At 39.7% G+C, this 22,558-nt stretch overlaps 3 protein-coding genes across 3 annotated transcripts in view; 2 read left to right on the top strand and 1 right to left on the bottom strand.

The window, feature by feature from the left end:
• Window positions 1-8,033, top strand: part of itga11a (integrin, alpha 11a) — a 75,857-nt gene extending 67,824 nt beyond the window's left edge. Inside the window, exons 26-30 of the mRNA XM_084742295.1 lie at window positions 701-784; window positions 890-1,000; window positions 1,178-1,273; window positions 2,898-3,011; window positions 5,496-8,033. Of these exons, the coding sequence (XP_084598421.1) occupies window positions 701-784; window positions 890-1,000; window positions 1,178-1,273; window positions 2,898-3,011; window positions 5,496-5,573 (483 nt within the window). The 3' untranslated portion in view covers window positions 5,574-8,033. The remainder of the gene's footprint in view (window positions 1-700; window positions 785-889; window positions 1,001-1,177; window positions 1,274-2,897; window positions 3,012-5,495) is intronic.
• Window positions 8,034-14,844: 6,811 nt separating this feature from the next.
• On the bottom strand, window positions 14,845-16,334 carry LOC146332644 (relaxin-3 receptor 1-like). The gene has a single exon (XM_084742167.1). The coding sequence runs from the start codon at window positions 16,193-16,195 to the stop codon at window positions 15,050-15,052; it is 1,146 nt and encodes a 381-aa protein (XP_084598293.1). The 5' UTR covers window positions 16,196-16,334; the 3' UTR covers window positions 14,845-15,049.
• A 2,031-nt stretch (window positions 16,335-18,365) lies between these two features.
• Window positions 18,366-22,558, top strand: part of adamts7 (a disintegrin-like and metallopeptidase (reprolysin type) with thrombospondin type 1 motif, 7) — a 141,218-nt gene continuing 137,025 nt past the window's right edge. The window contains exon 1 of the mRNA XM_084742036.1: window positions 18,366-18,795. Coding sequence (XP_084598162.1) covers window positions 18,675-18,795 — 121 coding nt within the window. The 5' untranslated portion in view covers window positions 18,366-18,674. The remainder of the gene's footprint in view (window positions 18,796-22,558) is intronic.

Raw genomic sequence — 22,558 nt, 5'->3', positions numbered from 1 at the left:
GTTCCCAGGGTTCTATGTTCCTCAGCACTATATAGCACATAATGGGTGAGGATTTGGGGGTTAGGGCTTAGAACGTGGAACATAGGACCCTGGGAACATAGATATAGTCCCTTAGCTAGCTGCTGAAGCTAACGTTAGCTCAGTGAATTGGGAAACAGCTGACTCTCTCTCATACTCTGGTGCTTTGCTACCAAACAAGCACCTCCAGCTGATTTTTAAAATGTTTTTAGCTGACTCACTGTAATACAGGAACCCTAAAATTGGTCTTAAATATGCACTTGATGGATACATACATAATATGCAGAAAGGCTAAAACTATATGTATAAGGTTTATGGTCCATGTAGAAGACACCATAATAAAAAATAGTTCATTTGTACATGCGTTGGCTAGGGTTGGTCAGAGTAAACGAAAGCATTTAAACTTGCTTTAAAGAGTTTGTATAGTGTTTGTAGGACACCTTTTAGGTGCTGGTAGGCAAAAAGCATCATACTTAACATACAGACAGGAGGTTGGTATTGATCTTGTCTTATGTCCCAGGATGTTAAGCTATTCCTGCAGTTACAGAGCCTGGGGCCATTTTACTTTTTGGTTGTAATTCAATGCAAATACACGTCAAACTCATCAGATATTTCATGCTGTCTCTGCAGACATAAGGTTGAACATATTAACTGTTATTCTTACTCTCCTGTCACACCTCAGAGAGATGGTACGCACTGTTTACCACCTCAGCATGTGGCACAGAGCAGGTCGTCACCTGAGGATCTTTCACGCTTCTCCCGTTTGGTAAAGTACAAACCAACCAAATTAATTCCCAAACAGGATTTTTATTTCCAGTGTTGTGTTAGGTGATCATTTTCTGAAAGGCTGATGTCTGGTTTCTTCACGCAGAACCAGTCCAACACCTTAACTCTGCCCATCCAATGCACTGTCAGTGTGGCCTCCTACAGAGAAATCGCAGTCAGAATCACAGGAGCCCTGCGAATAGATACGCTACACGCAGTGAGTATAAAACCCCAAACATGCATGCATAAAGCTGGAGATCGCCAACTTTATAACAACATCATCATTCATTTGACTGTTTTTCTGCTTTGACTCTGTAGTGACAGCAGCTTTGTAGTCTTTCAGCTGTGTGATGTGATTGTGAGAACTGGCTGCATGTTTTCATTTCCTCTCCAGCTGAAGTTTAAAATCTTGGAAATTGTAACCAGTGCATCAGTGGAGCTCCCCTCCTCCAGCCCCATGTTTTTACATGAAGAGAGGCCTGTCAGACATGTGAGTCAACAACAACTAATACTGTAAACTGCCTCTGTCCTGGGTTTGACCTGACTCAAATCTGAGCTCATCATAATGTGATCATTTTTAGCCTCTCTCTGATATTTATTCTCTCCATTTGGAAATATAACGTGTTGTGCTGAAAGAGACCAGATCAGTCTTTAAAACTTATTTACATGGACTGAAAGTATTAAAATAGTACAATATCTGTAATGTCACGGTTTATCTAACACTAACTGCTGTATAAAAAGATATCAGTGGGCTTTGGCACAGTTGATTGTGGCACTGTATAACTGGAATCAGACAGTTAAAGTTGGTATTGGAGCACACATGCTGTGTGGTGCTCAGGGACCGAAAGGACCAGCAGCACAACATGTAAAAGTCTGAAGTCATACACTGATCTTTGCTGCCATCTATTGGCCAGTACAAACAGTCATGCAGTGTGTTTTGATTTTGCTTTTATGAGAAAATACACTGCTATTTTCTTTCAGCTGACGTAGGCTCTAAATGTATGACAGTAGTAGTAATCTTGTTATAAAAATGTGTGTTATGAAAGAAAAAATACATGATCCCTTACAGTAAAAGTTATTATCAATCTTTCTTTCAGCAAGTATCATTGTACTGACTATAACTACAGTAACAAATGTCTGGATTTGTACCCCTGTATAATCTTTATTATCTTTTGGCAGAGTGATAATAACAGTTGTGTCATCTTAAGTGTAAATTTATACAAACACAATCTATAATTATACATACAGTATTACTGTATTATATGCACTTTTTAATATTTTCATATTTTTACAGGTATATCTTTTGTACAATCATAATAATTTTATTTATAGAGCGCTTTTCAAGCAAGATCAGAAAATTAAAAACATAAGCAACAACAGGGACAGTTGCAAAAAGAGCATACGTATATGCATATATATATGTATATATATATATATATATATACACACACACATAAAAAAAACATAAAAAGTCTTGGTGAAAGAAATAGAAACCAAGAGTTCGCAGCTGTAGCTTCTAACCACAGAAATGTAGTCTGTCAGCTGTGAGGAAAAGCCTTTCTATAAAAGTATGTTTTAAGACCAGATTTAAAAACGGCACCAGATTCAGTTGCTCAGCTGTGGAGGGCTGTTCCACAGACGAGTCGCCAGTACTGCAAAGGCTCAAACACCTGTTTTTAACCTGGACTCTGGAATAAGATCCAGACCAACAGACCTGAGGGGCCTGTTTGGACAGTACGGGGCTCAGTTTTATACGCTGGCACCAGATCATTCTTAACCTGTTATGTTATTAAAAGCACTTTAAAATGGATACCAAAAGGGACTGGAAGCCAGTGCAGACAAAATTGGCGTGATGTGAGAGAGTCATTTTGTTTTTGTCAATAGTCTGACAGCTGAGTTTTATACAATTTGGAGCTCAGCTGTTCACGCAAGTAAACAGTGTTAAAGTAATTAAAGTGTGAAGATATTTAAGTTTCTCTGTTACTGAAGGACAGGACTGATCTAATCTTGCTCAGTTATATGAACAAATAATCTCTCTGAGTTCAGTGAGTATCTCAAAAAGAAATGAGATTTTCTAATCTAATGTTAAAAATATTGTCTTCTCTTGCCCATAGATAATATTGGAGATCAGGAAGGAGGGAGATTACAGAATCCCTACCTGGATCATCATTGGCAGCACGCTGGGAGGACTCTTATTGTTAGCCCTGCTGAGTCTCGCTCTATGGAAGGTAAGTCATCATATCATGCACAGTTATTAAACATAAGGGAAAAAAGATTCTGAATTATTAGAGCTAATTACATTAAGACATACTGTGTGTCTTTGCTGAGACTGCCTCAGTTCTGCTGGTTTCATTTACAGTAGGGAATAGCTCATTGTTGTATTCCAAAGTAATTTGGTTCCCCTAATCTTATCTGTAGTCAGAGAGCCTATTTAAGCCTAAACTACTGTCACAGCAGTACTAGTGAAGGCTTACGCTGACACCCACTGGTAGAAAATAGAATAACATCTGTAAATAGAAATAAAAAGGTCAAGTCTGACAGCGATATTATTAACTGACAGAATGAAAACAAGAGTTTGGCTGCACCGTTGTCCAGTGTCTACCCCTGGAGAGAAGAAATACATGAAACTGAACAGTTAAAGCATGTGAGTTCTTTGCATCGTTAACAAAATAATGGCACAACTGTACCGGATGTAGAACACTGTTTTGAAGTTAAAGGTCAGACGATCAATAAAGGCCGTCTCACATTCATGGTCAACACAGGAGCCATTGACTGAAACATACAATCTCCAGGCAACCAAAGAAAAAAAAATCATGCTTTTCCCTGGGGGCAAAGCTTGGGGTTGAATTGTCGATGTTTATAAGACACTGTCGTCATCCTTTCACATCAAAGTTACACGTGGAAACTCAAACTAGGCCAAGATGGTTGAATTGTATCGCACCTTTCAAACACAAAGTTGTTTGCTGTTAATGTTGTTCAGTGTGTCATGAAAAAGGAGAAAATAGATTTTAGGTAATGAGGTGTTTTTTTTGTTATTTTTGCTGTGTGTTTGTGTGTAGACTATTTCATTTTCATCTCCCTCAGTCTCCTGTTAACTTGCTGAACCTGTTTGGGTTTGATAAATCACACCTTTATTGTTCTTATCAGGACACGGACTCCCATCTGAATTTGGTTTATTGCCAAATAGGTTTTCACATATAAGGACTTTGCTTGAGTATATCGGTGCAGAACAGTCAAAATAATATTTGAAAAATATAAATAATTTTGATAGCAAGCACTGCAAGTTAAGAAGCATCAATAGAAACTGGTAAAGTGACAGTAGTATATGTGAAAATATTATAAAAACAATAAAAGATTAAGTACAATGTGACCGTTATTTACATGAAAGAGCTGTGCAGTTTGTGAAGGAATGTGCAAAATACTGACCAGTGACTATGCAAAAGTTCACAGGAAGGATAATAAAGACTATTTGCAAATAGAGACCAAGAGATGTTTGTTAATGTAACACACTAATTCAGTCGTGCAGAAGAAGCAGAACAGAGCTCCAGTGAGAGTAACTGAAAACACCTGTGCTGCAGTTCAGGGTCTTCAGTGAAGTAAATCAAAGAGCATTTGCAGAAAAAAAAAAGATTTTGCAGTTATGGTTCATAGCAGTTAAATGCATCTTCACCTTGTTTGGTTCTAAAGCTGTAAATGTTATGAAAACGCATCTTTATATTTGTGACAAAGAACCTTCAACGTAAGTCAACTTTGCATTGCCTTTTTTGGTCGACTGTCTCACAAGCTTCATCTCATGGAAGTGGCTCACATGAACAAATCCTGCATTCATGTGCTCCTTGGATGGTCTTGACTTTTAAGTGGTGATGTGGAAACTACATGAACTCTGCTCTCCCTTTAAACCACTGAAAATATTGCTTTACCCAAAAAGGTTGATTACAGATAACCTCTCTAACTTATCTAGGTCACTCTGTGTGGACAGCCACTAACAGTAACAACCTGATACCATGTTACAAATTACACAAGCAGTATGTGAATTAATAAAAAGTTATCAACCTTTAATCCACCTTTATTTCCTTTAATCCACCATATATCTGTGTGTATGATGGCAACAGACAACCACTCAGCAAGTCCTGTAACAAAATTTTCCCTGAGTTGTTGTTCCAACTTGAGCGGGCGTTCACGAGAATTTTCCAAGTTGAGAAGAAATCTTTTCAGTTTTTCCAAATGCCACATGTGTAGGATTACTGTGTAACACTGATAACTTTACATCTCCTGAGTCAGGTCCCTTCACTTGTCAGACACTTTAAGATGCAGTTGAAAGCTCAGAAAAAACTACGAAGTGGACCTTAAACTCATATTACTTTATCACACGTGCAGATCTCATGGTCAAGAATTAACTTTGATGCACAATCTTGTAAAGACATTTTTCACAGCAGTCATATTGATGTGAAAATAGTGGGGTAAACACAGATAGCAATGACAATCATGAAGGTCCCTGTTCCATTTAGTGTAGCAGAGCCTTTCCAGTGCACCAACATGTGCTATAGCAGCACCCTGACTGTTTGAGCTGAACAGAACAGGACCATAATATCATTGGTAACACATGTGTTTACTCTACTATTTCGTGTCAAAATGGCTGCTGTGCAAAGGGTCTGTTGTTAGGCTGTACCTCTTGTCTAACTCTCTCTGTCTTTGACTGCTCTCCCTCCCAGCTCGGCTTCTTCCGGAGGCAGAAGCGGAGAGACGAGGACGAGCAGGAGACAAACGGGAAAGTGGCCGAAGAGCGGTAACGCAGGCTGAGGGCCCCCAGCAGACACGTTTTTCCACAGGGGACCCGACACTCAGGGACCAACGCACCTCCCCCTGCTCCCCAACACCACAGTGGCACCGCATAGACAGCTCCGCATGACCGCTGAAGCACGGCTTGTTCAGTGCACTGGATCTGTCCCACGCCATGACCCCTGACCCCCCAGAGTCGGCACTGTCACACTCACTTAGCATTCCTGCACTGTTGCGACATTAGGGCCTCCTTTGTGTTATGTATTCCACTGCCCTCCGTGTCGTAAACTCACCGATCTTTGAGCTGTCGTTTTCTTGGCTTCGGGCTGGAGCTCTGGTGCTTTTTCAGGCCGTTTGAGAAGAAGAATAGAGCGAGTTTTTTCCTCGATCTGCTCCAAGAATTTCAGGCCACAATTTGCCCACGAGGCAAGCGTTAGCCAATCACTCTTTTGTCTCTTCCTGATGTATATTTATTTAACTCGTATGGTAAATTTTGAAATACATGAAAAACCTCAAGGGTGACTTTCCACCCAAATGTAAAGTTACTATACTGTATATTGAATTCGATGTTTAAAAGATTTTATCTGCAACATGTTCAGCTCACTTGCATAATAATTTATGAAGAAACAAAACTGAACTAAAGTCGCCAGAGTATAAAGAAGATTCATGATGTTTAAAGGGATAGTTCAGGTCGTTTGATGTGGGGTTGTATGAGGTATTTGTCAATATCCAGTGTATTAACTACAGTAGATGGCGGTTGGCAGAGATGAGTACCAGCACAGAAGCTAAGTAATGAACTGCTGTGGACAGGATCTGTAACAAAAGGTATTTGGGACACTTAAAAAAGGTCAACCTAAATCTGTTTAATTTTAAATGTGCACCAAATTTAGAAGATTTTCACTGTCTTTTCTGATGGGAAACCGCTATTATATAAGCCAAATATCGCTGTCTACAAAGCCACCAGCACAGGAACAACAGGAGTCGCTGGTCTACCGCAGCATAAATCAGTTTGTTTATGTTATTGTGTGACTTCTTGAGAATCCAAACTATCTTTTTCAAACTGTGAAGTCACACAACACAAACAATTTAACTGATCAAAGTAGCAGCAGACCTAGTCCAAGCATTTTACCGAAAAGTGTGGTTCAGCCACCCACAAACTGCAGCATAAACAAACAGATTATTTGTCCTCATACTGCTCTGAATGAGAGAAATATCTTCGTATGAAGGGAAAGTTTGGTAGATGTTTGTTGTAAGGTATACATACAAAAGCTTGGAGCCATTGAGAGGGCTGCAATAATTTTTAACAGACGTACTGTCTTCCTTCTAGACAGTAGATGCAGCTGTCTTCTCCTTTCAGATAAATAAGGGAACAATTTGATCGCGTTGCTATGGCAGCTAAGGTCAGAGGGCTTTGTCTTGTCTCTCTGAACAGAGCAGACGTAACTGTTATCACGGGAGGAAAGGATGCTAAGCTGTGGACTCAGACCTTGTACATTCATACATCCTGTGTTTAGATTTGCAGACCAATAGGCTAATTCTATGTGCCACAGATGTGTTGGGTCTGGTCTTATTTGGGCATAGATTCATCATGATCCTATCTGTGAATGTTTAAAGACTGTCCCCGGAGGACCGAAACCCCAGAATTGAAGGGAACCACTGATGCTGCTTTTTGATGACGGGTTAAAAATTTCCGTTTGCTCAGGCACTGCACTGCATGTGCAGCATTTAAACTGTGGCTAAAATACCATTTCCTGTCCAGAGCAGTACTTGGCTTAGTTTCTGTACTGGTACTCCTCTCTGCTTCTCCTAACCAGAGGCGTGCCAGCCAGCATCTACTGTGGGCAATACACTGACTATTGACAAGTTTCTCATATAGACCCATTTCTGACAATCCAAACTATCCCTTTAACTTACAGAGACTTTTCTTGGTCTTTTTCTACAGAGAAGAATCTTCTAAACCTGCATCCTCTCTCAAGAGTCCTTCTCTTTTAATATTTTCATCCTGGAAAACACGCAGGATGACCTTTAAACATTTGATGCACTTTTACTTTGTACAAAATTAACTTGAATTTTGTAAATAGTCAAGTACCTTTTTATACCCTTTCAAATATTATAATGGTTTTCAGTATTTTCCACATGATTTGTGGCATTACTTTGTAACTTAAGCAACAAGGCGAATGAAACAGCTTTGTGTTCCTGAACCTGTTACGAGACGTTGCATGCCTTTTAACATGCACTGCATCAGAGCAAAAGGATGTGCATAAAATACTGCAGGCAAACATGGATTTCAACAGAGTAATTCTTGTGAAGAAGAACTGTATCTAAATGATGCCATAAAGAGTCTGGTAAATGCACATTGCTTACAGTATGTCAGCACCGTCCTGGTGTTACCAGCGAATGTCAGTTTGGCCTGTTTGATGAGGTGTGAAGAGCTGTTATACGCCTACAAATAAAACTTTGTATATGTCTACGAGTGTCGTCTCAGTGAACACCTGAGGAGTTTGAACCGCACAAAGGAGCATAAGTGTTTGTTTAAAGACGCATATGGTGTAGGTTTCTAGCTTATTTCGACTCTGTTTCTTGCCATGCTATTGTTCTGACGGCCCATTATTCCAAAACCCTAGTCTGAAAAAAAAAGGTCCCATTGGACAAAAAGCCAATTTGTCCAACAGCTTGTTATCCTGAAAACAAAACCCCACTGCCTCAAGAATACACACTAACACTAACCTTAACATCTACAGGGAGTAATGGGCCTTCTCTCCAGCGGGCATTTGTTTTCTAGACAACAGGCTGCTGGACTAAAGGACTTTCAGTCTAATGAGACATTTTTCTGGACTGCTGGGATTTCAGAATAAAAGGCCATTTGAACAACGGGCAGTCCCTCTCTGTTTTCTATCAAGGAAGCCAGCAGGCACCCATCTTTGTTCTGATTCAGAAATAGACGCCCTGTTTTGCCAATGGGTTAAAAATCTTTTTCTTTAATCATTAAATGGACATTTCAGCCCTTTTCACGTGGATGTCCAGTAATTGATGATGGTGTCGTCAACTGAAGTGTGTGCTTTATTAACTGAGAAAAATCAGTTCTGCTGCAAAATCTGTAATTTTTTTTCCTGCATCCAATGAGGTCACTGAATGTAAGGAAGAAATATTTCAGCTATTTCATCTTAGATTTCTAGTCACATAGCCTGGGGCATGCTAAATGAGTATTTTTGTCACATAACAATATGTTTTGGCCAACACAGTAATAACAATAAGCGATGGTGGTGATACAGCAGTGCTTTATTGCTTGAACTCAACAGATTCACTAGTACCAAATTTTATCTTTAAGTGGAAGGAATATTTTTTCATCTAGGTGGTTATAATAGTCTTTCGGGGTTCTAGAAATACCGTATGAACAATTTTGAGTGTGTTTAGACATAACCTCTTTTTCTTCTTTTATTTTTAGGATTAAAGTCTTCATTGTCTATCGATGGTAAAACTAGGATCATTATTAATTATAATTTATGAGAATGGCCAACCCTGTTTCTTCCCATGTAGGTCCAACTCCTAAAAAATGTGATAAAAGTTATAACCAGCTCAAGAGCCCCTGTTTGAAAACCACAGTTTTCGACAACCTTCTTGATTTTTCAAATGTTGTTTAGAGAATCCAAGAGTTACCTATGTGACTCAAATGTCAAATGATAATAGTCGGAGCCATAAACCTAAAGTATAGGTATGAATTGTGAAATTACTGAAAATTGTTTGCAGTTAATCTCAGCCTCTCCATCTACTTACCTAGTGGCAAAAATAGTGTCTCAAATTAAATCTTGTCTGTCTTGTCGAGAGATCAATAGATCAATAACCATCTTTGTGCTCAGCTAAGAGAAGCAGCTGGCTGTAGTATTGTATTTAAAGTGGTATTGATTTTCCTCATCTGTGCAAGAAAGCCAGAAATGTCAAACAAGTCTTTCAATATTCATCCTGAAGGCTCCAGCAATTTGTGTATTGAACCTCCATTAAAGTGGGGGACTCAAAAGAGGCAGATTAAGAGATATCAGAGGTTGAGATATCCTGATTTTTGGCTCTTATTGTGGGTCGAGCTGCAGAAACACTGGATCATATTTTTCCCATAATGCAACCAAATACCCTCAATTCATTTTACCATCCCTGCCTGGAATATTCTCATGTTTTTAATGTCTTCATGTCCCCAGTTTGTAACACAAGTCTATTTTTTTCAGACTTTAGAAACAGAGCCAGTGCTACTCTAAAGGGTGCTCAAATCTGTGGAGTGCCCCTTTAATCAGAAAAAAATGAGAATGATTTCTGAGTGATTTCTGTTATTCTCCGTTCTCACCAGTAAGGGGCAGTGTTTATCTCATGATGTCTCTCAAATTCCAACAGCCAAAGAGAGACAATTCAACAGTTTGATTACATAAAATACCCACTGTTTACTGAGGAAATAATCAGAGTTAATCATAATATTTGTGTTAGTTTTTATTTAAAAAAATCTTTTGAGAGAACTTAAACTGATTAATGGTAGATTAGATTTGTTGGAAATGACTGTTCCCAATGCTAAAATATCATCAGTGTCAAAACACAACATATGCATATCAGTTTATACCTTCCAGACAGATCAAATACATTTCAAAGTACTTGCCAAGGGACTGACAAAACATAAGATGTTAAAAATGGATTCAGAGAACTAATTGAATAAGACAGCAATACAAGATGGGTTGTTAAAATAATAATAAAAAAAGTTCAAATGAGCAATAAAGATAAGATTATGAAATAGTTCACAAAATAAATAGATTATATGTAACTAAATAATGTGTGTCTTAAAGACAGGTTTATTGAAGAATCGACACATGGATCCTGTCCTTAGAGGATTGTTTTCAGCATCACAAAGAACAATTTGCCTTGAAGGACAATGATTATGTAACCACCTGCTGGTCAAATCTTTTCAAACCGCGCAGGGTTTGTTTGTGCTCCAGTGCTGTCAATTATGTCAAATCACTGTTCGAAGTTTCTGACGTTCACTGAGTTTAAGATAGTATATAAGCTCCCATGTGGCGACGTGGTTCAGTGGAGCTGTCATTTGTGTGGAGGTTTGATTCAGTCAGCTGACACATGCTAACCATCTCCCACTTAACAGTGCTATGGTGAACACATATTGATCCCTGAGGGGCAATTTGATTGTTGCAGCTGCAAATGTAAAAAGATTCAGCAAAGGGAAAAGTGAAAGCAGCCACACAAACAGAATTAATGATGAAGAATGAATCTGGGCATACAAAACAGTCAATTCGTTTAAAAAATGTCAGGTTATGTAAACCTGCCAAATAGGCTCTAAGGATGAGACATATATGGAAGAGTGTGGGTTAGTTTCTGCGCTCTGTTGGCTGTGGATTGGTAGATGTGTGAATATCAATTTACATATGAAAAACAGGATAAATGCAATTTTTTAAAAATCCAATCCAGACCACTGCTAAACCAAATTAAACTCCGAGAATTTATCAAAGGAACCGTTCAGGACTGCACTGATTGATAAAGATTGACAGCATGGTTGCTCGCTCATTAGCTTCAGCAGTTTGATGAAATGCCATCAAAATAGCACGGGGGGCGTTCAAAATGGCCTACAGTTAAGTTTTGATTACATAAGGTCTTCAGTATGTGTGTGATTATATGACATATGTGACATGTGTAAATTCATCAACTGCTGAAATGAAGGAAGGATAATCCTTCTAGCACACATTAATCAAATTAATCTGTTGCCAAGCAACGAGGCTTTCCTACCATGATGGTATTAAGTATTTACACCTCAAAGCTGAAGTCAGAAGTGAGTCCTGTGAACTGCCACCAAATGTCATGGAAAAGACATAATGCTCTTAAATGTGTTACTTAAACTTAACTTGGATGTCTTTCAAAAATGAGTCTACGCACAGCAGCACATCAAACCATTAGATGTGTGTGTGTATGTTCCCCATATTAACATGGCACGAAGGGTCCTAATGGGTCCTATGTTCCCCAGATCTACACGTGTTCCCCAGTGTTCTCTGTTCCCACTCAATTCCCAGGGTCCTATGTTCCTAAGGTCCTATGTTCCCAGGATCCTATGTCCTCAGCTCTATATAGCAAATAATGGGTTAGGTTTTGGGGTTACCATAGAAGATAGGAACCAGGGAACGTAAGACTTTGGTAACTCTAGACCTTGGGGCCCCCAGATTTCTCTGTTACATAATGGGAACATGACAAAGGGTCCTATGTTCCCCAGGGTCTTATTTTCCTATGTTCTCAAGGTACTATGTTGCCAGGGCCTATGTCCCCAGGTTCCTGTGTTCCCAAAGTCCTATGTTCTGAAGATACTAAGTGCCTGTGTTTCTAAGGATCTGTGATCCCAGGGTCCATGTTCCCAAGGCTTTAGAACCTGGGGTCCCCAGACTTAAATGGCACTTATGTTCCTATGTCCACAGGGCCCTGTTTTCCTGAGGTCCTGTGCTCCCAATCCTTTCTTTCCATCACCCTTTGTTCTGAAGGCCCTATGTTCCTAAGGTTTTAGACTCTGTATGTTCTCAGGGTCTTGTGATCCCAGCTCTGTATAGCAAATAATGGGTTAGGGTTTGGGGTTAGCATAGAACAAAGGACCTTGGGAACTTAACAACCCTGGGTCCCCAGATTTATATGGCACATAACAGGAATGTCACAAAGGGTTTTATATTCCCAAGTTCTACATATGTGCTTCCCCAGGGTTCTATGTGTCCAGGGCTTTATGTTCCTACATTCCCAGGGTCCTATATTCCCAGGGCCCCGTATTCCTAAGGTGCTATATTCCCAGGCCCCTATGTTCCTAAGGTCATATGTTACCAGGGTACTATGTTCCTAAGGTGGTATATTCCTAGTGTCTTATGTCCCAAAGGTCATATGTTCCCAGGACCCTATGTTTCTAAGGTCTTATGTGTTCCTAGGATCATTTTTTCCTTAGGTCCTATGTTCACTAGATTTATATGACAAATAATGGGAACATTACAAAGGGCCTTTTGTTCCCCAGTTCTATGTGTGTGCTCCCCCAGGACCTTATGTTCTATGTTCCTAAGGTCCTAAGGTCCACAGCCCTGTATAACAAGTAACAGTTTTGTGTTTGGGTTTAGCGTAGAACACCCTGTACAGCTACTTTACTTGTATCTCAGGTAAGTGTCTGCATTTTTAAAGAATATATTGAATTATTTCTGCTTAAAGGAATTTATATTGACTGAAACAGTGCTCCTGATATTACGCCAGAAGCATAAAGTATTTAGTATTGAGTCCTGAAAGAGGAGTGCCTCCTTTAATGGCCTTTCTCTGTTTTTTCCCCTTTTTGTTCACATTTAAATGTTTTGGGGGAAGTTTGTGATTTTAGGTTAAATACAACTGACATGACTAAAGAGATCACACAGGTTGATCATAGTTCTTACAGATTCTCAACACTTGTTGCTTAAGGCAAAGTCTGTGGCTTGGATGCTTCGTGATCATCACTGTGCAATATCCCTGCAACATCATGGAGAGGAGACACAAAACAAAGAGATGAGGACAAACTCTTATTAACAACTGAACCTGGCCACAGGCAAAGCTGCCTGCAGCCAGCGGTGACCCCCCCCCCCCCCCCCCCCCCCGAAAATGCAGGGCTGTCCTGCATTTTCTTTGTTCAGTTATCTGAGGAGGCACTGTACTACTGCTGGATGCCATGTGACAGCTGGAACATCTGCAGCATTATCAACCTCTCCCCTGGGTTACCTGAGACCACCTGTATGTTTAACTGAATATGAAGCATCAGACTGAACATGATGAAATTTTATTTGTGCACTACGGAAGCGCCAAACTCAGCAATACATGCATGACACTTCTTAGTCAGGAAGTTGTTTTTTTAATCACTGAAAGTCAAAAAAAAGAATCCTTCTTTAGAAAGGCACCTGCTTTATTTGACAAACTGTCCACATTCACGTTTTAATGATGTAAGAGAAACCTGCGGAGTAAAAATAGTACACGGCAGAAAATATACAACTCACTCTTTTTTGTTTATATACTAGTCGTGACCTTAGACAGTTTGAGGATGACATTTTTATGCACACAATACAGAATATAACTATACATGTAAGTCTATTTAGAGAATTAACAATGTCTCAGAATTCAATGCATCTGGGAAGTTACCCCATGTGATATCAATAGCATAGTTTTGTAAATGAAAGCAAATTAATCAGAAATAAATAAAGGGCAGAGGGGGTGGGGGGGCAGCCACTTACCACCTCATTTACAGATTTACAAACAGGCTTTAGGGGTTGAATATAAAACATGGCAATCTTCTGATTCTATTTTAATCTCCATATTCATAATGAGTCCTTTTATCCCATGTTTTGACGGGAGTCCTCCTGTGTCACCAGTTTGAGTTCAGCCAGAGACATTTGTCCCCTCTGTATCTGTCTCTCTGCTCCCATGTTTCTTGTTCCTCCTCACTGTCAGGCAAAGTCAAAAATATTGATACCTAAAAGTAGAGCTGGACCAGCATATCAGTCAGCCAGTATTATGGACCCCATGTTGACTTCGCACAGTTATATTGTTATTGGTGTATATGTTGTCTGATATTTGCAGGTGTTGTTTGTTTATTTGTTTTTTTAATTTCTTATTTTTACAGGCAGTATTTGTGTTATATTTATGTTTTTCATTCATAGTTATTTGTGATTATTAAAAATACACACATATATGCTGGGTTGGGGTGGCAGCTGCCACCTCAGTTTTGGGCAGTTCTTGTTCAAAATTTATTAAAAGTTGTGGCTGGATGGAAATTTACAAGACTGAGGTGGTACAAGTGACACCTTAACACATTTAATTATCTGTTCTGGCCACATTGTAAGCTAAGTGATTGGCTAATGTATGTATGATGTTCAATGAAAATAAAATTATTTGGAAAAATGTTTGAAGATTTGAAAATAAAACAGTTTATTGATTTTTTTTATTGCCACATTTAGATATTTATATTCAACACTCTGCTCATGTGCCATAATAATGTAATGACTTTGAGTGAAAATATCTTAATTTTGGGACTTTTCCAGGCAAATATTGAAACATTTTTTACCACCTAACTCAATTTCTTTAGATCCGCCCCTGTATATAAAGAATACTGGCCATATCGATATCGTAGTTTATATTAGTATCAGTATCAGCCCCAAAATGGGTCAAGTCATCTTCAAAATGGCAAAAAAAAAAGAAACGCTGCCTGCTGCTGAATTTTAAAGGTAAGGAAAGAGAAAATAATTGTTCAGCAATGCAGTCAATCTTGTGACAGTTTTAAAAAATAAATAAATACCACACTACAGTTGTCAAATAGTCCATGTCATAATAACAGACACATGATAAAGTTCACTGAAAAAATGTTCGAATTTGGCACATTAGTGAAACCATTACGCATGAGAACGAAGAGCTACGGGTGAATAACCAGAGCAAAAAACAGCAGCTGCATGAGGTTTATTTTTCAGCAGTGAAGTCACTGGGTATATGGGATTATTTTGGAGCTCGATAAGCCTTTTCTGTCTATGATGGACAATGTGTACTCTCCATTGTCCATGAGCTGGAGTGGCACGCCTCTTTGCGTTTCTCCGTGCGTTGAAGAGCGCGGCGCGTAGCCCTTGCTGGAGGATGGAGTGGAGACTCTCCAAAACAAACTGCTGAGCATCTTCCTGATCTCCGGCCTTATCAGGCAGTAAAGCACAGGGTTCAAACAGCTGTTTGCGTGAGCCAGACACACGGTGACCGGGAACACGTACGTGTGGAGCATGTAATAAGATTTATCCCAGTTTACTGCGTTAAATTTTACCAGGACGCCCCAGAAGGTGATGGCGTGATTTGGCATCCAGCAGCAGAAAAAAGACAAAACCACTATGGCGACAGATTTGGTGACTCTGGATCTCCGTTTGGGGTTGCTGCTGTCCATGCTCCTCCGCCTGACGAAGCGCAGGAGCATCAGGTAGTTGACAGACACGATGAGCATGGGGATGATGAAGGCTATGAGTATTTTCTGGATGTGATAGAGGGCGAGCCAGTCGTGCCCCTCTGGAAACTTGAGCAGACAGAGTTTCTCTCCAGCCACCACAGTCACGGTGGAGAAGATGGTTGTGGGAGCTGTGGCCACCGTGGCCGCCACCCAGAGCACCGCGCACACCCACTTAACGCACCGCGACCTCCTGTACGCTTTCTTCTTTAGGGCCGAGGCCACAGACAGGTAGCGGGTCACACTCATGGCGGTGAGGAAGAACACGCTGGCGTACATGTTCATCACGGTCACCGACAGGATGATCTTACACATGGCGTCTCCAAACGGCCAGCTGAAGTCCAGCGCGGTGTCCACAGCCCAGAAGGGCAGCGTGAGCACGAACTGGAAGTCTGTCACCGCCAAGTTGATGATGAAAAAGTTGATGGTGGACTTCTTTCGACCTTGTCGCAATCTCATGAGGAAAAACACAAGCAGGTTCCCCACCAGACCCACCGCGCACACCACAGAATACACCACGGAGATGAGGATCCTCAGGATGAGGGTGCCGTCCGCGCTCACGTCGATGTCCTCGAAGCTGAACCGCTCATCGCCGGGCAGACTTCGATTCAGCGCTAAGCTGTGGTTAAATATCTCATCCATCTTTACGGTTAGTGACCTGTGCGCTCACAACAGGCTGTATACTGCGCGCACAAACTGCACAGACGCGCCATGCGCAACTGTCTCAGCTCTTCAGCCGCATCCAGTGCGCTGGAGTCTGCTTTTATACAGGTGTGTCGCTCCTCTGCCCAGCCACGATTGGTCGAATGAGACGTGACAGAGAAGTCTCAGTCATGGAAATGAGCAAAACGCATCCTTGTCTCTATGAATTTATGTGCATCTTTCACAGCAGGTCAGCTTATCAGGCTTTTGATGGAATGCACGTCGCACACGACCCGTGCGTAAAATGGGTCGGATAAACTTTCCATCGAGAAAATTCAAACAAAATACAGCTTGAATTGAAACTCCAAGCGTGTATAGTTGTTGCCACCACTTTACAATCAGTCAACCTTTTATAAACTGGCTGTAATTCGGTTATTAATTTGGTTGTAACCACTGTAATGATCATTTATACGTTGTTACAATACAACCTGCTCCTTGCCAAACAGTGAGCCCACATTTCTCTGCTCTGCTCAGCCTCAGATTTCATTGCTTTCTTTGTCTCCTCCATCAGCAGCATTTAAACCCGTCAGCTTCATCACATATTTATATATATAAATAATAAGTTACTGGCATTAAGCCACCATCAGCATATCTGAATAGTCAAAAAAAGTTTCATTTGGCATCAAATTAACACATTAAATGGATTCATGCACCAAAGCTTTATTCATAATTGTTTATTAATGAATTATAAAGTGTTCACGACCTAATTAATAACCTCATTATAAATAATTTATAAGAACTCAGTGTGAAGTGGTACCGAATTGTTAGTGTAATGTGAGCAGTGAAAAGGGAATGATAGAAACAGAAAATCAAAAATAACTAACAGGTTAAGAGACCAGGACAGATCTAACAGCTGTTTCTACATGAGTTTCTGGTGCTTCTTCTGTGCAGCAAAACACAGTTAAACTCCCCCTCCATCTTTGTGAGCATCAGGAGCAGCAGTGTTATAACGCGTCAGAACTGATACCCAGGTGTTAAAACGTACAATAAAAATAGAAGCTTGGTCCCCGCATCAGTGGTCCATAGTGCCTTCATTCCTCCGCTAGAGGGCGCGCTAAGCTCAGGCAGATGATCATAAAATGAAACAACAATGATGTAGAGTTTAGTCGATATCTGATTTTTTTTTTTCTTTAAATATAGACGTTTGTTGTTCTTGTTCCAGTCGATCGACATTTCAGAATAATTTCTTCTTCTTCTTCTTCTTCTTTTTTTTTTTTTTACTTTTGAAGCTGAAAACTTCACTGTTTATCCTGTAAAGACACAGGGATTTCTGCTGGTAGGAGACAAAAATATCCCTATGGTAAATCATAATTTTAAGAGAAGAAGTCATAATTATGAAATTAAAAAAGAAAAAAAAACATTCATGAGAAAAAGTAATGATGATTATGTTTTTTTTAAATCTCATAATTTATAATTCCTACCTTTTATATCATAATTTAGACTTTTTATCTCATAAGTCTGTCAATTCTGTCTCTCAATTATGACTTTTTATTTCTTATTTCTGACCTTTTACCTCGTCATTATCCTTTATCCCATGATGATCACTTTTGATTTCATAATTAAAACTTTTTAAATCTCATAATTATCACTTTATTTCACACTTATCACATTTTATCTCAAGATTAGAACTTTTTTCTCAAAATTATCACTTTATTTCATAATTATCACTTTTTATCTCATAATTATGACTTTAACTCATGATTGTGACTTTTTCTCTCATAATTATAACTTTGAATATCATCATTACGACTGTTTTTATTATACGTATGACTTTTGTATCTCATAATTAAACTTACCATGGGGATATTTTTTCTTTTACTAACGAAAATGGACTTTCACAGATAACAGACTAAACCCTCTGATCTGCATTTATATGTCTGACTCCACCTGAATGCAACAATATCGACATCAGTCCTCATTTGACCCACTGAAAACCCGAGAGGACCTCCGTTTTGGGAGCAACTGCCAGTTGGATTGAAGCGCTGGATCCAATTTCTTGGAGTAGCATTCCCCTTTAAGCCTCGGTCCCACAGAAAGATGGCCCATTGTCTTAAGTCCACCCATCTGTGGGGGTGGCTCTGCGAAAGTTTGCAGAAGAAGTTTGTGTGTTGTCACTGGCTGTCGGTCGGAGACTGATGGAGGACAGAGGGGACAGCCACCCGTGAGCAGACGTCCACACCGACACGCGAAGAAGTCAGGAAAAAAAGAAGAGCCAGAGGATGGAAGAAAAGCGCACAGACGATGTTCAGGCCTGAGCTGGAGAAGTTTGTTGGGGCTGTCACAGTTTGAGTGCATGGTCGCCACAAACTAGCGAAAAGTGCATCCAGCCCACATGGAAATGATTTGAATTGACAGTCGAAAGTCGCGGTGCGAGAGAGACATTAGATGCTTCTAAAAGACAGACTACCGTCCTGACAAAATGACCCGTTTGGACTGCGGGCTTCACGCCTTTGGACAAGGACTGTCCTTCATTCACTTCTTCACTGCACTGCTGATGGTGCTGGAAAACTGCACAGCGCTGGGATTATCACATGAAGCAGGTTAGTCCACACTGAAAACATGGAAAACTTCACTGAATCCGTGGAGTCATGTCATCGCCACGTCCTCCTCCTGGTGTTATTGTGGCACATTTGTTTCAGAGCGCATCTAATTCAGCAGAATCGGGCCAGCAGTGCTCAGTGTGGAGGGGAGGCCAGCTGTGACTTATGTTTACAAAGTTTTGAACAATTAAATCCGGGGTTTTGCAGCTTAGTCCGGTGGCTGGAGAGACCTTCCTTCTTTCCATTCAATCATCTGAAGCCCCATGTAGGCAAACATCTGCCCTGCCCCTGAGCCAAAGTACAGAATCCCAGCAGATGACACTGACCTCTGACCCCAGCAGTGAAGGTCAGGAAACAGAGTTTCTCTTTGGGAAGTTACAGGATGCATCATTATTATTCTCATAATGGAGCTCCTCTCTACTCTGCAGTATGTAAGCGTGCAAATCAATGATACTGGGATAGGATGGTCCACCCATGTTCTCACTCACAACAGGGATTTAAAAAAAAATACAGATTAGTAGATGTTAAGTAATGTCCTTTGGCTGTTGTTTGGGAAGTTGCATATTAGCCCACATGGTAGGGGTGTAATAAATTAAGGCTGCAATGACTATTTTCATAGTTGATTCATCTGTTCATTATTTCCTCAATTAACTGATTATTAGTTGGTCTTTAAAATGTCAGAAAAATCACAATCGGTGTTTCCCAAAGCCCAAGATGACGTCCTCAAATGTCTTGTTTTGTCCACAACCCAAAGATATTCAGTTTAAGGTCAGAGAGGAGTCAAGAAACCAGAAAATATTCACGTTTAATGAGCTGGAATCAAAGAAATTTGACTATTGTTTCTTAAAAACTTACTTAACCTGATTAAATGATCATTAAAATAATTGGCGATTAACTTAATAATCGATTATTTGATTCATTGTTGCAGCTCTAGAGAAGATATTGATACAACCGAGTATTGCAATATTATGTTTTGTGATTCTGTAGCATTTCTCAATGACACTGTATCATGATACATGCATGTTGTGTTTAAACCCCCAACCACTAGATGGCAGTGCTGTTATCTATCTTCACTGTTCTGCTTGCATAAAAATGTAAACTTTTAACAAAAAATAGCATTGGCAGGCAAATAGTAATGTATCCTCTTTTGTGATGCCTAAGGGTTATAATAAGCATAATAGTAACTTTTATTTGTGTAGCATTTTTCATACAAGAAATGCAGCAAATAAAACATACAGCAAAAGAAGTTAGATGCACCAAGTGCTTCATATTAAAAAAAAAAGACAGAATGGTAAGGTAAGGTAATTTATTTTTCAAAGTGTCATGCACCAAAAAGGTGCCCAGCCTTAAGCTCATGGGCTTATAAGACAAACAACAAAACAGGAGTAAACACCAAAGTACAAAGAGAGGGAAAGAAACAAAGGTACACCTCCTACATGACAAAACAATCTCAAATCAAACGCTGAGGACTCAGACCTGCTTCTTAGAATTGCATCCACATACCTTGAGCATATCTAAGGCACGTCATTGTGCCTTTTAACACATCAAATAAAAAGTGCCCGTGTGCGCTGTTGATAGGAATTTAACACAAATTGAGCAAAGATAAACACTTTTTCTATAAACGGGCATTTAAGTCTACATTCATCAGGCATTGAAAACAAATCCAAGCAGTTATCAGACATTTAAAGAAATAGCCTGTGTCTAAAATTATGATATAATGGACAATAAAACAAAAAGTGCGCTTCATTTTCAGCCTCTCCCAAATCACACAGACGACACTTTATATTCTCTTCTGGAATTGAATGGAATCGACCCGTTTCCACTGCTAAAGGCAAGATAACACATCTCAGCAGGGCACAGACAGACCTCTGTGCTCTAGTCAGGTTAAGGGTGACACAGTGCTCAGGGCGGTAAATACACAGAATTTCTTCTGACCATTTCTGTTTATGATTTTCAAATATAATGAGAATGAACGTAAAAACAGGAGTAGAATGTCTTTATTAATCTAAAATAAGATGAAAAAGAAAACCCACATGTAAGAAGATAAGACGAGGATAGTTCGGATTGTTTTATGTGGGGTTGCATGAGGTTTTTGCCAATAGTCAGTGTAGATTGTGGTCAATATGCGCCCAGTTTGGAGAAGCAGACATGAGCACCAGCACAGAAGCTAAGCAGAGTACAGCTGTGGAGAGCAACAAAAGGTATTTTAGCCACTGAGAAAAGGTCCACCTAAAAAATTAAATAGGACTTCACCACTTTACTTTGCCATCAGGCAGCCTTTGCTGACCGGACACCAACATAATAGAAGCCAAATATGACTCTATCCAAACCAACCAAACTCCATTGGCAAAATCAGTAATTTTTCCCCACAGAATATGTTGCTTTTCTACCGCTGCTTCGATCTGTTAGTTTGTTCATTTTATTGTGTGAATTTGGTGTTTGAAATGGACAGTTTGGTTTCATCAAAATCACCCAAACAAACTAACACATCGAGGCAACAGTAGACAGACAACGTCTGCGTGCTGTGAGGTAAAATTACTGATTTTGCCAATGGAGTTTGGTTGGCTTGGTGAGAGTGATATTTGGTGTCTTTAACAGTGGTTTCCCATCAGAAAAGGCTCTCTGACAGCAAAGTAAAGCGGTGAAAATATTTCAAATATAGCGTACACTTAAACTGATATTGATTGATTGATTTTTTTTTCTAGGTGGATCTTTTTAAGAAACTAAAATACCTTTTGTTGTCGACCGTGTCCACAGCAAGTCACTGCTCAGCTTCTATGCTGGTAGTCCTCTCTGCTTCTATTCATGTGGGCGTGTCAACTACCATCTCCGGTAGTTAACTATGTGGATAAGTACCTCATAAACTCTACATCAAAAAATCCTAACTATAACTTTAAATATGCTTTTCATTCTGTCCCTGGTTGCAGCAGTTTATGTTTATGGTTTATGAATCATTCCAACATTTCAGTGACTTCATGATGAAAGAGGTTCCAGATGTTTAATGTTGCATAAACTCTTCCAAATGTTAACAAAGCATTTACAACTAAAATACAGTCGCAGTTATTAAATTTAGTAAAATATCTGACTTCCTTGTCAATCCTTACATCAAGTTAATTAAGGTAATTAATCAGTTAATTTTAAAATGAAGAATTCCACAGAAAGATGAGTTATGGACCTTATAATGCTTATTAATTTTATCTGATAAATAGCATTAATATTATCTTTTCTTTATTAACTCCAGTCATTTTGCGAAAGTGGCCCCTATGTACACCCAGTTGAGTATCCCTGATGTAAATGGTGAGGCCTGATGGATTTCATCACATTAGAGAATTAATCCTACCTTGTCTTGTAGGATTCACTCCCTGCACTTTCATCCTCTCAGTCTTCTTCCCTTTAATTTGTGGATGTTAAAAGTCGGCGCTCTCCTGAGATTAACACCCACGAGCAGAACAAGGAGTGTGGATGGACTCGGCCTGGAACCCCTGAGAGGAACACTAAGTGCTGTCAGGCATTAAAGACAAGGATGTGGCATCTCCCAAACAAACAGTAATGATTTCAGGTGATGAATGTTGACACAGGAATCCCCAAAGTTTATTTAAGAACCCAAAATAGAAAAGCACGGGGACAAAGCTTCCATTAGATCCGATGTTTGAGGTTTTTTTTACTCTCACTTGGTGCGGAAATACATAACTGTACACACATAACAGTGGGGAGAGGAAACACCACGCTAAGGCCACTTTAATTATCTAATTTTGATGAGTAC

The sequence above is a fragment of the Lutjanus erythropterus genome, chromosome 1 (assembly GCF_056507025.1).
Source record: "Lutjanus erythropterus isolate fLutEry1 chromosome 1, fLutEry1.hap2, whole genome shotgun sequence".
NCBI classification, from domain to species: domain Eukaryota; kingdom Metazoa; phylum Chordata; class Actinopteri; order Lutjaniformes; family Lutjanidae; genus Lutjanus; species Lutjanus erythropterus.
Note: the sequence above shows the minus strand (reverse complement) of the source record. Positions and strands in the feature narration are given on the sequence as shown.

Excerpts from the sequence above, each read along its gene's own strand:
- LOC146332644 (XM_084742167.1), bottom strand. The coding sequence starts at position 16,195 with ATGGATGAGATATTTAACCACAGCTTAGCGCTGAATCGAAGTCTGCCC.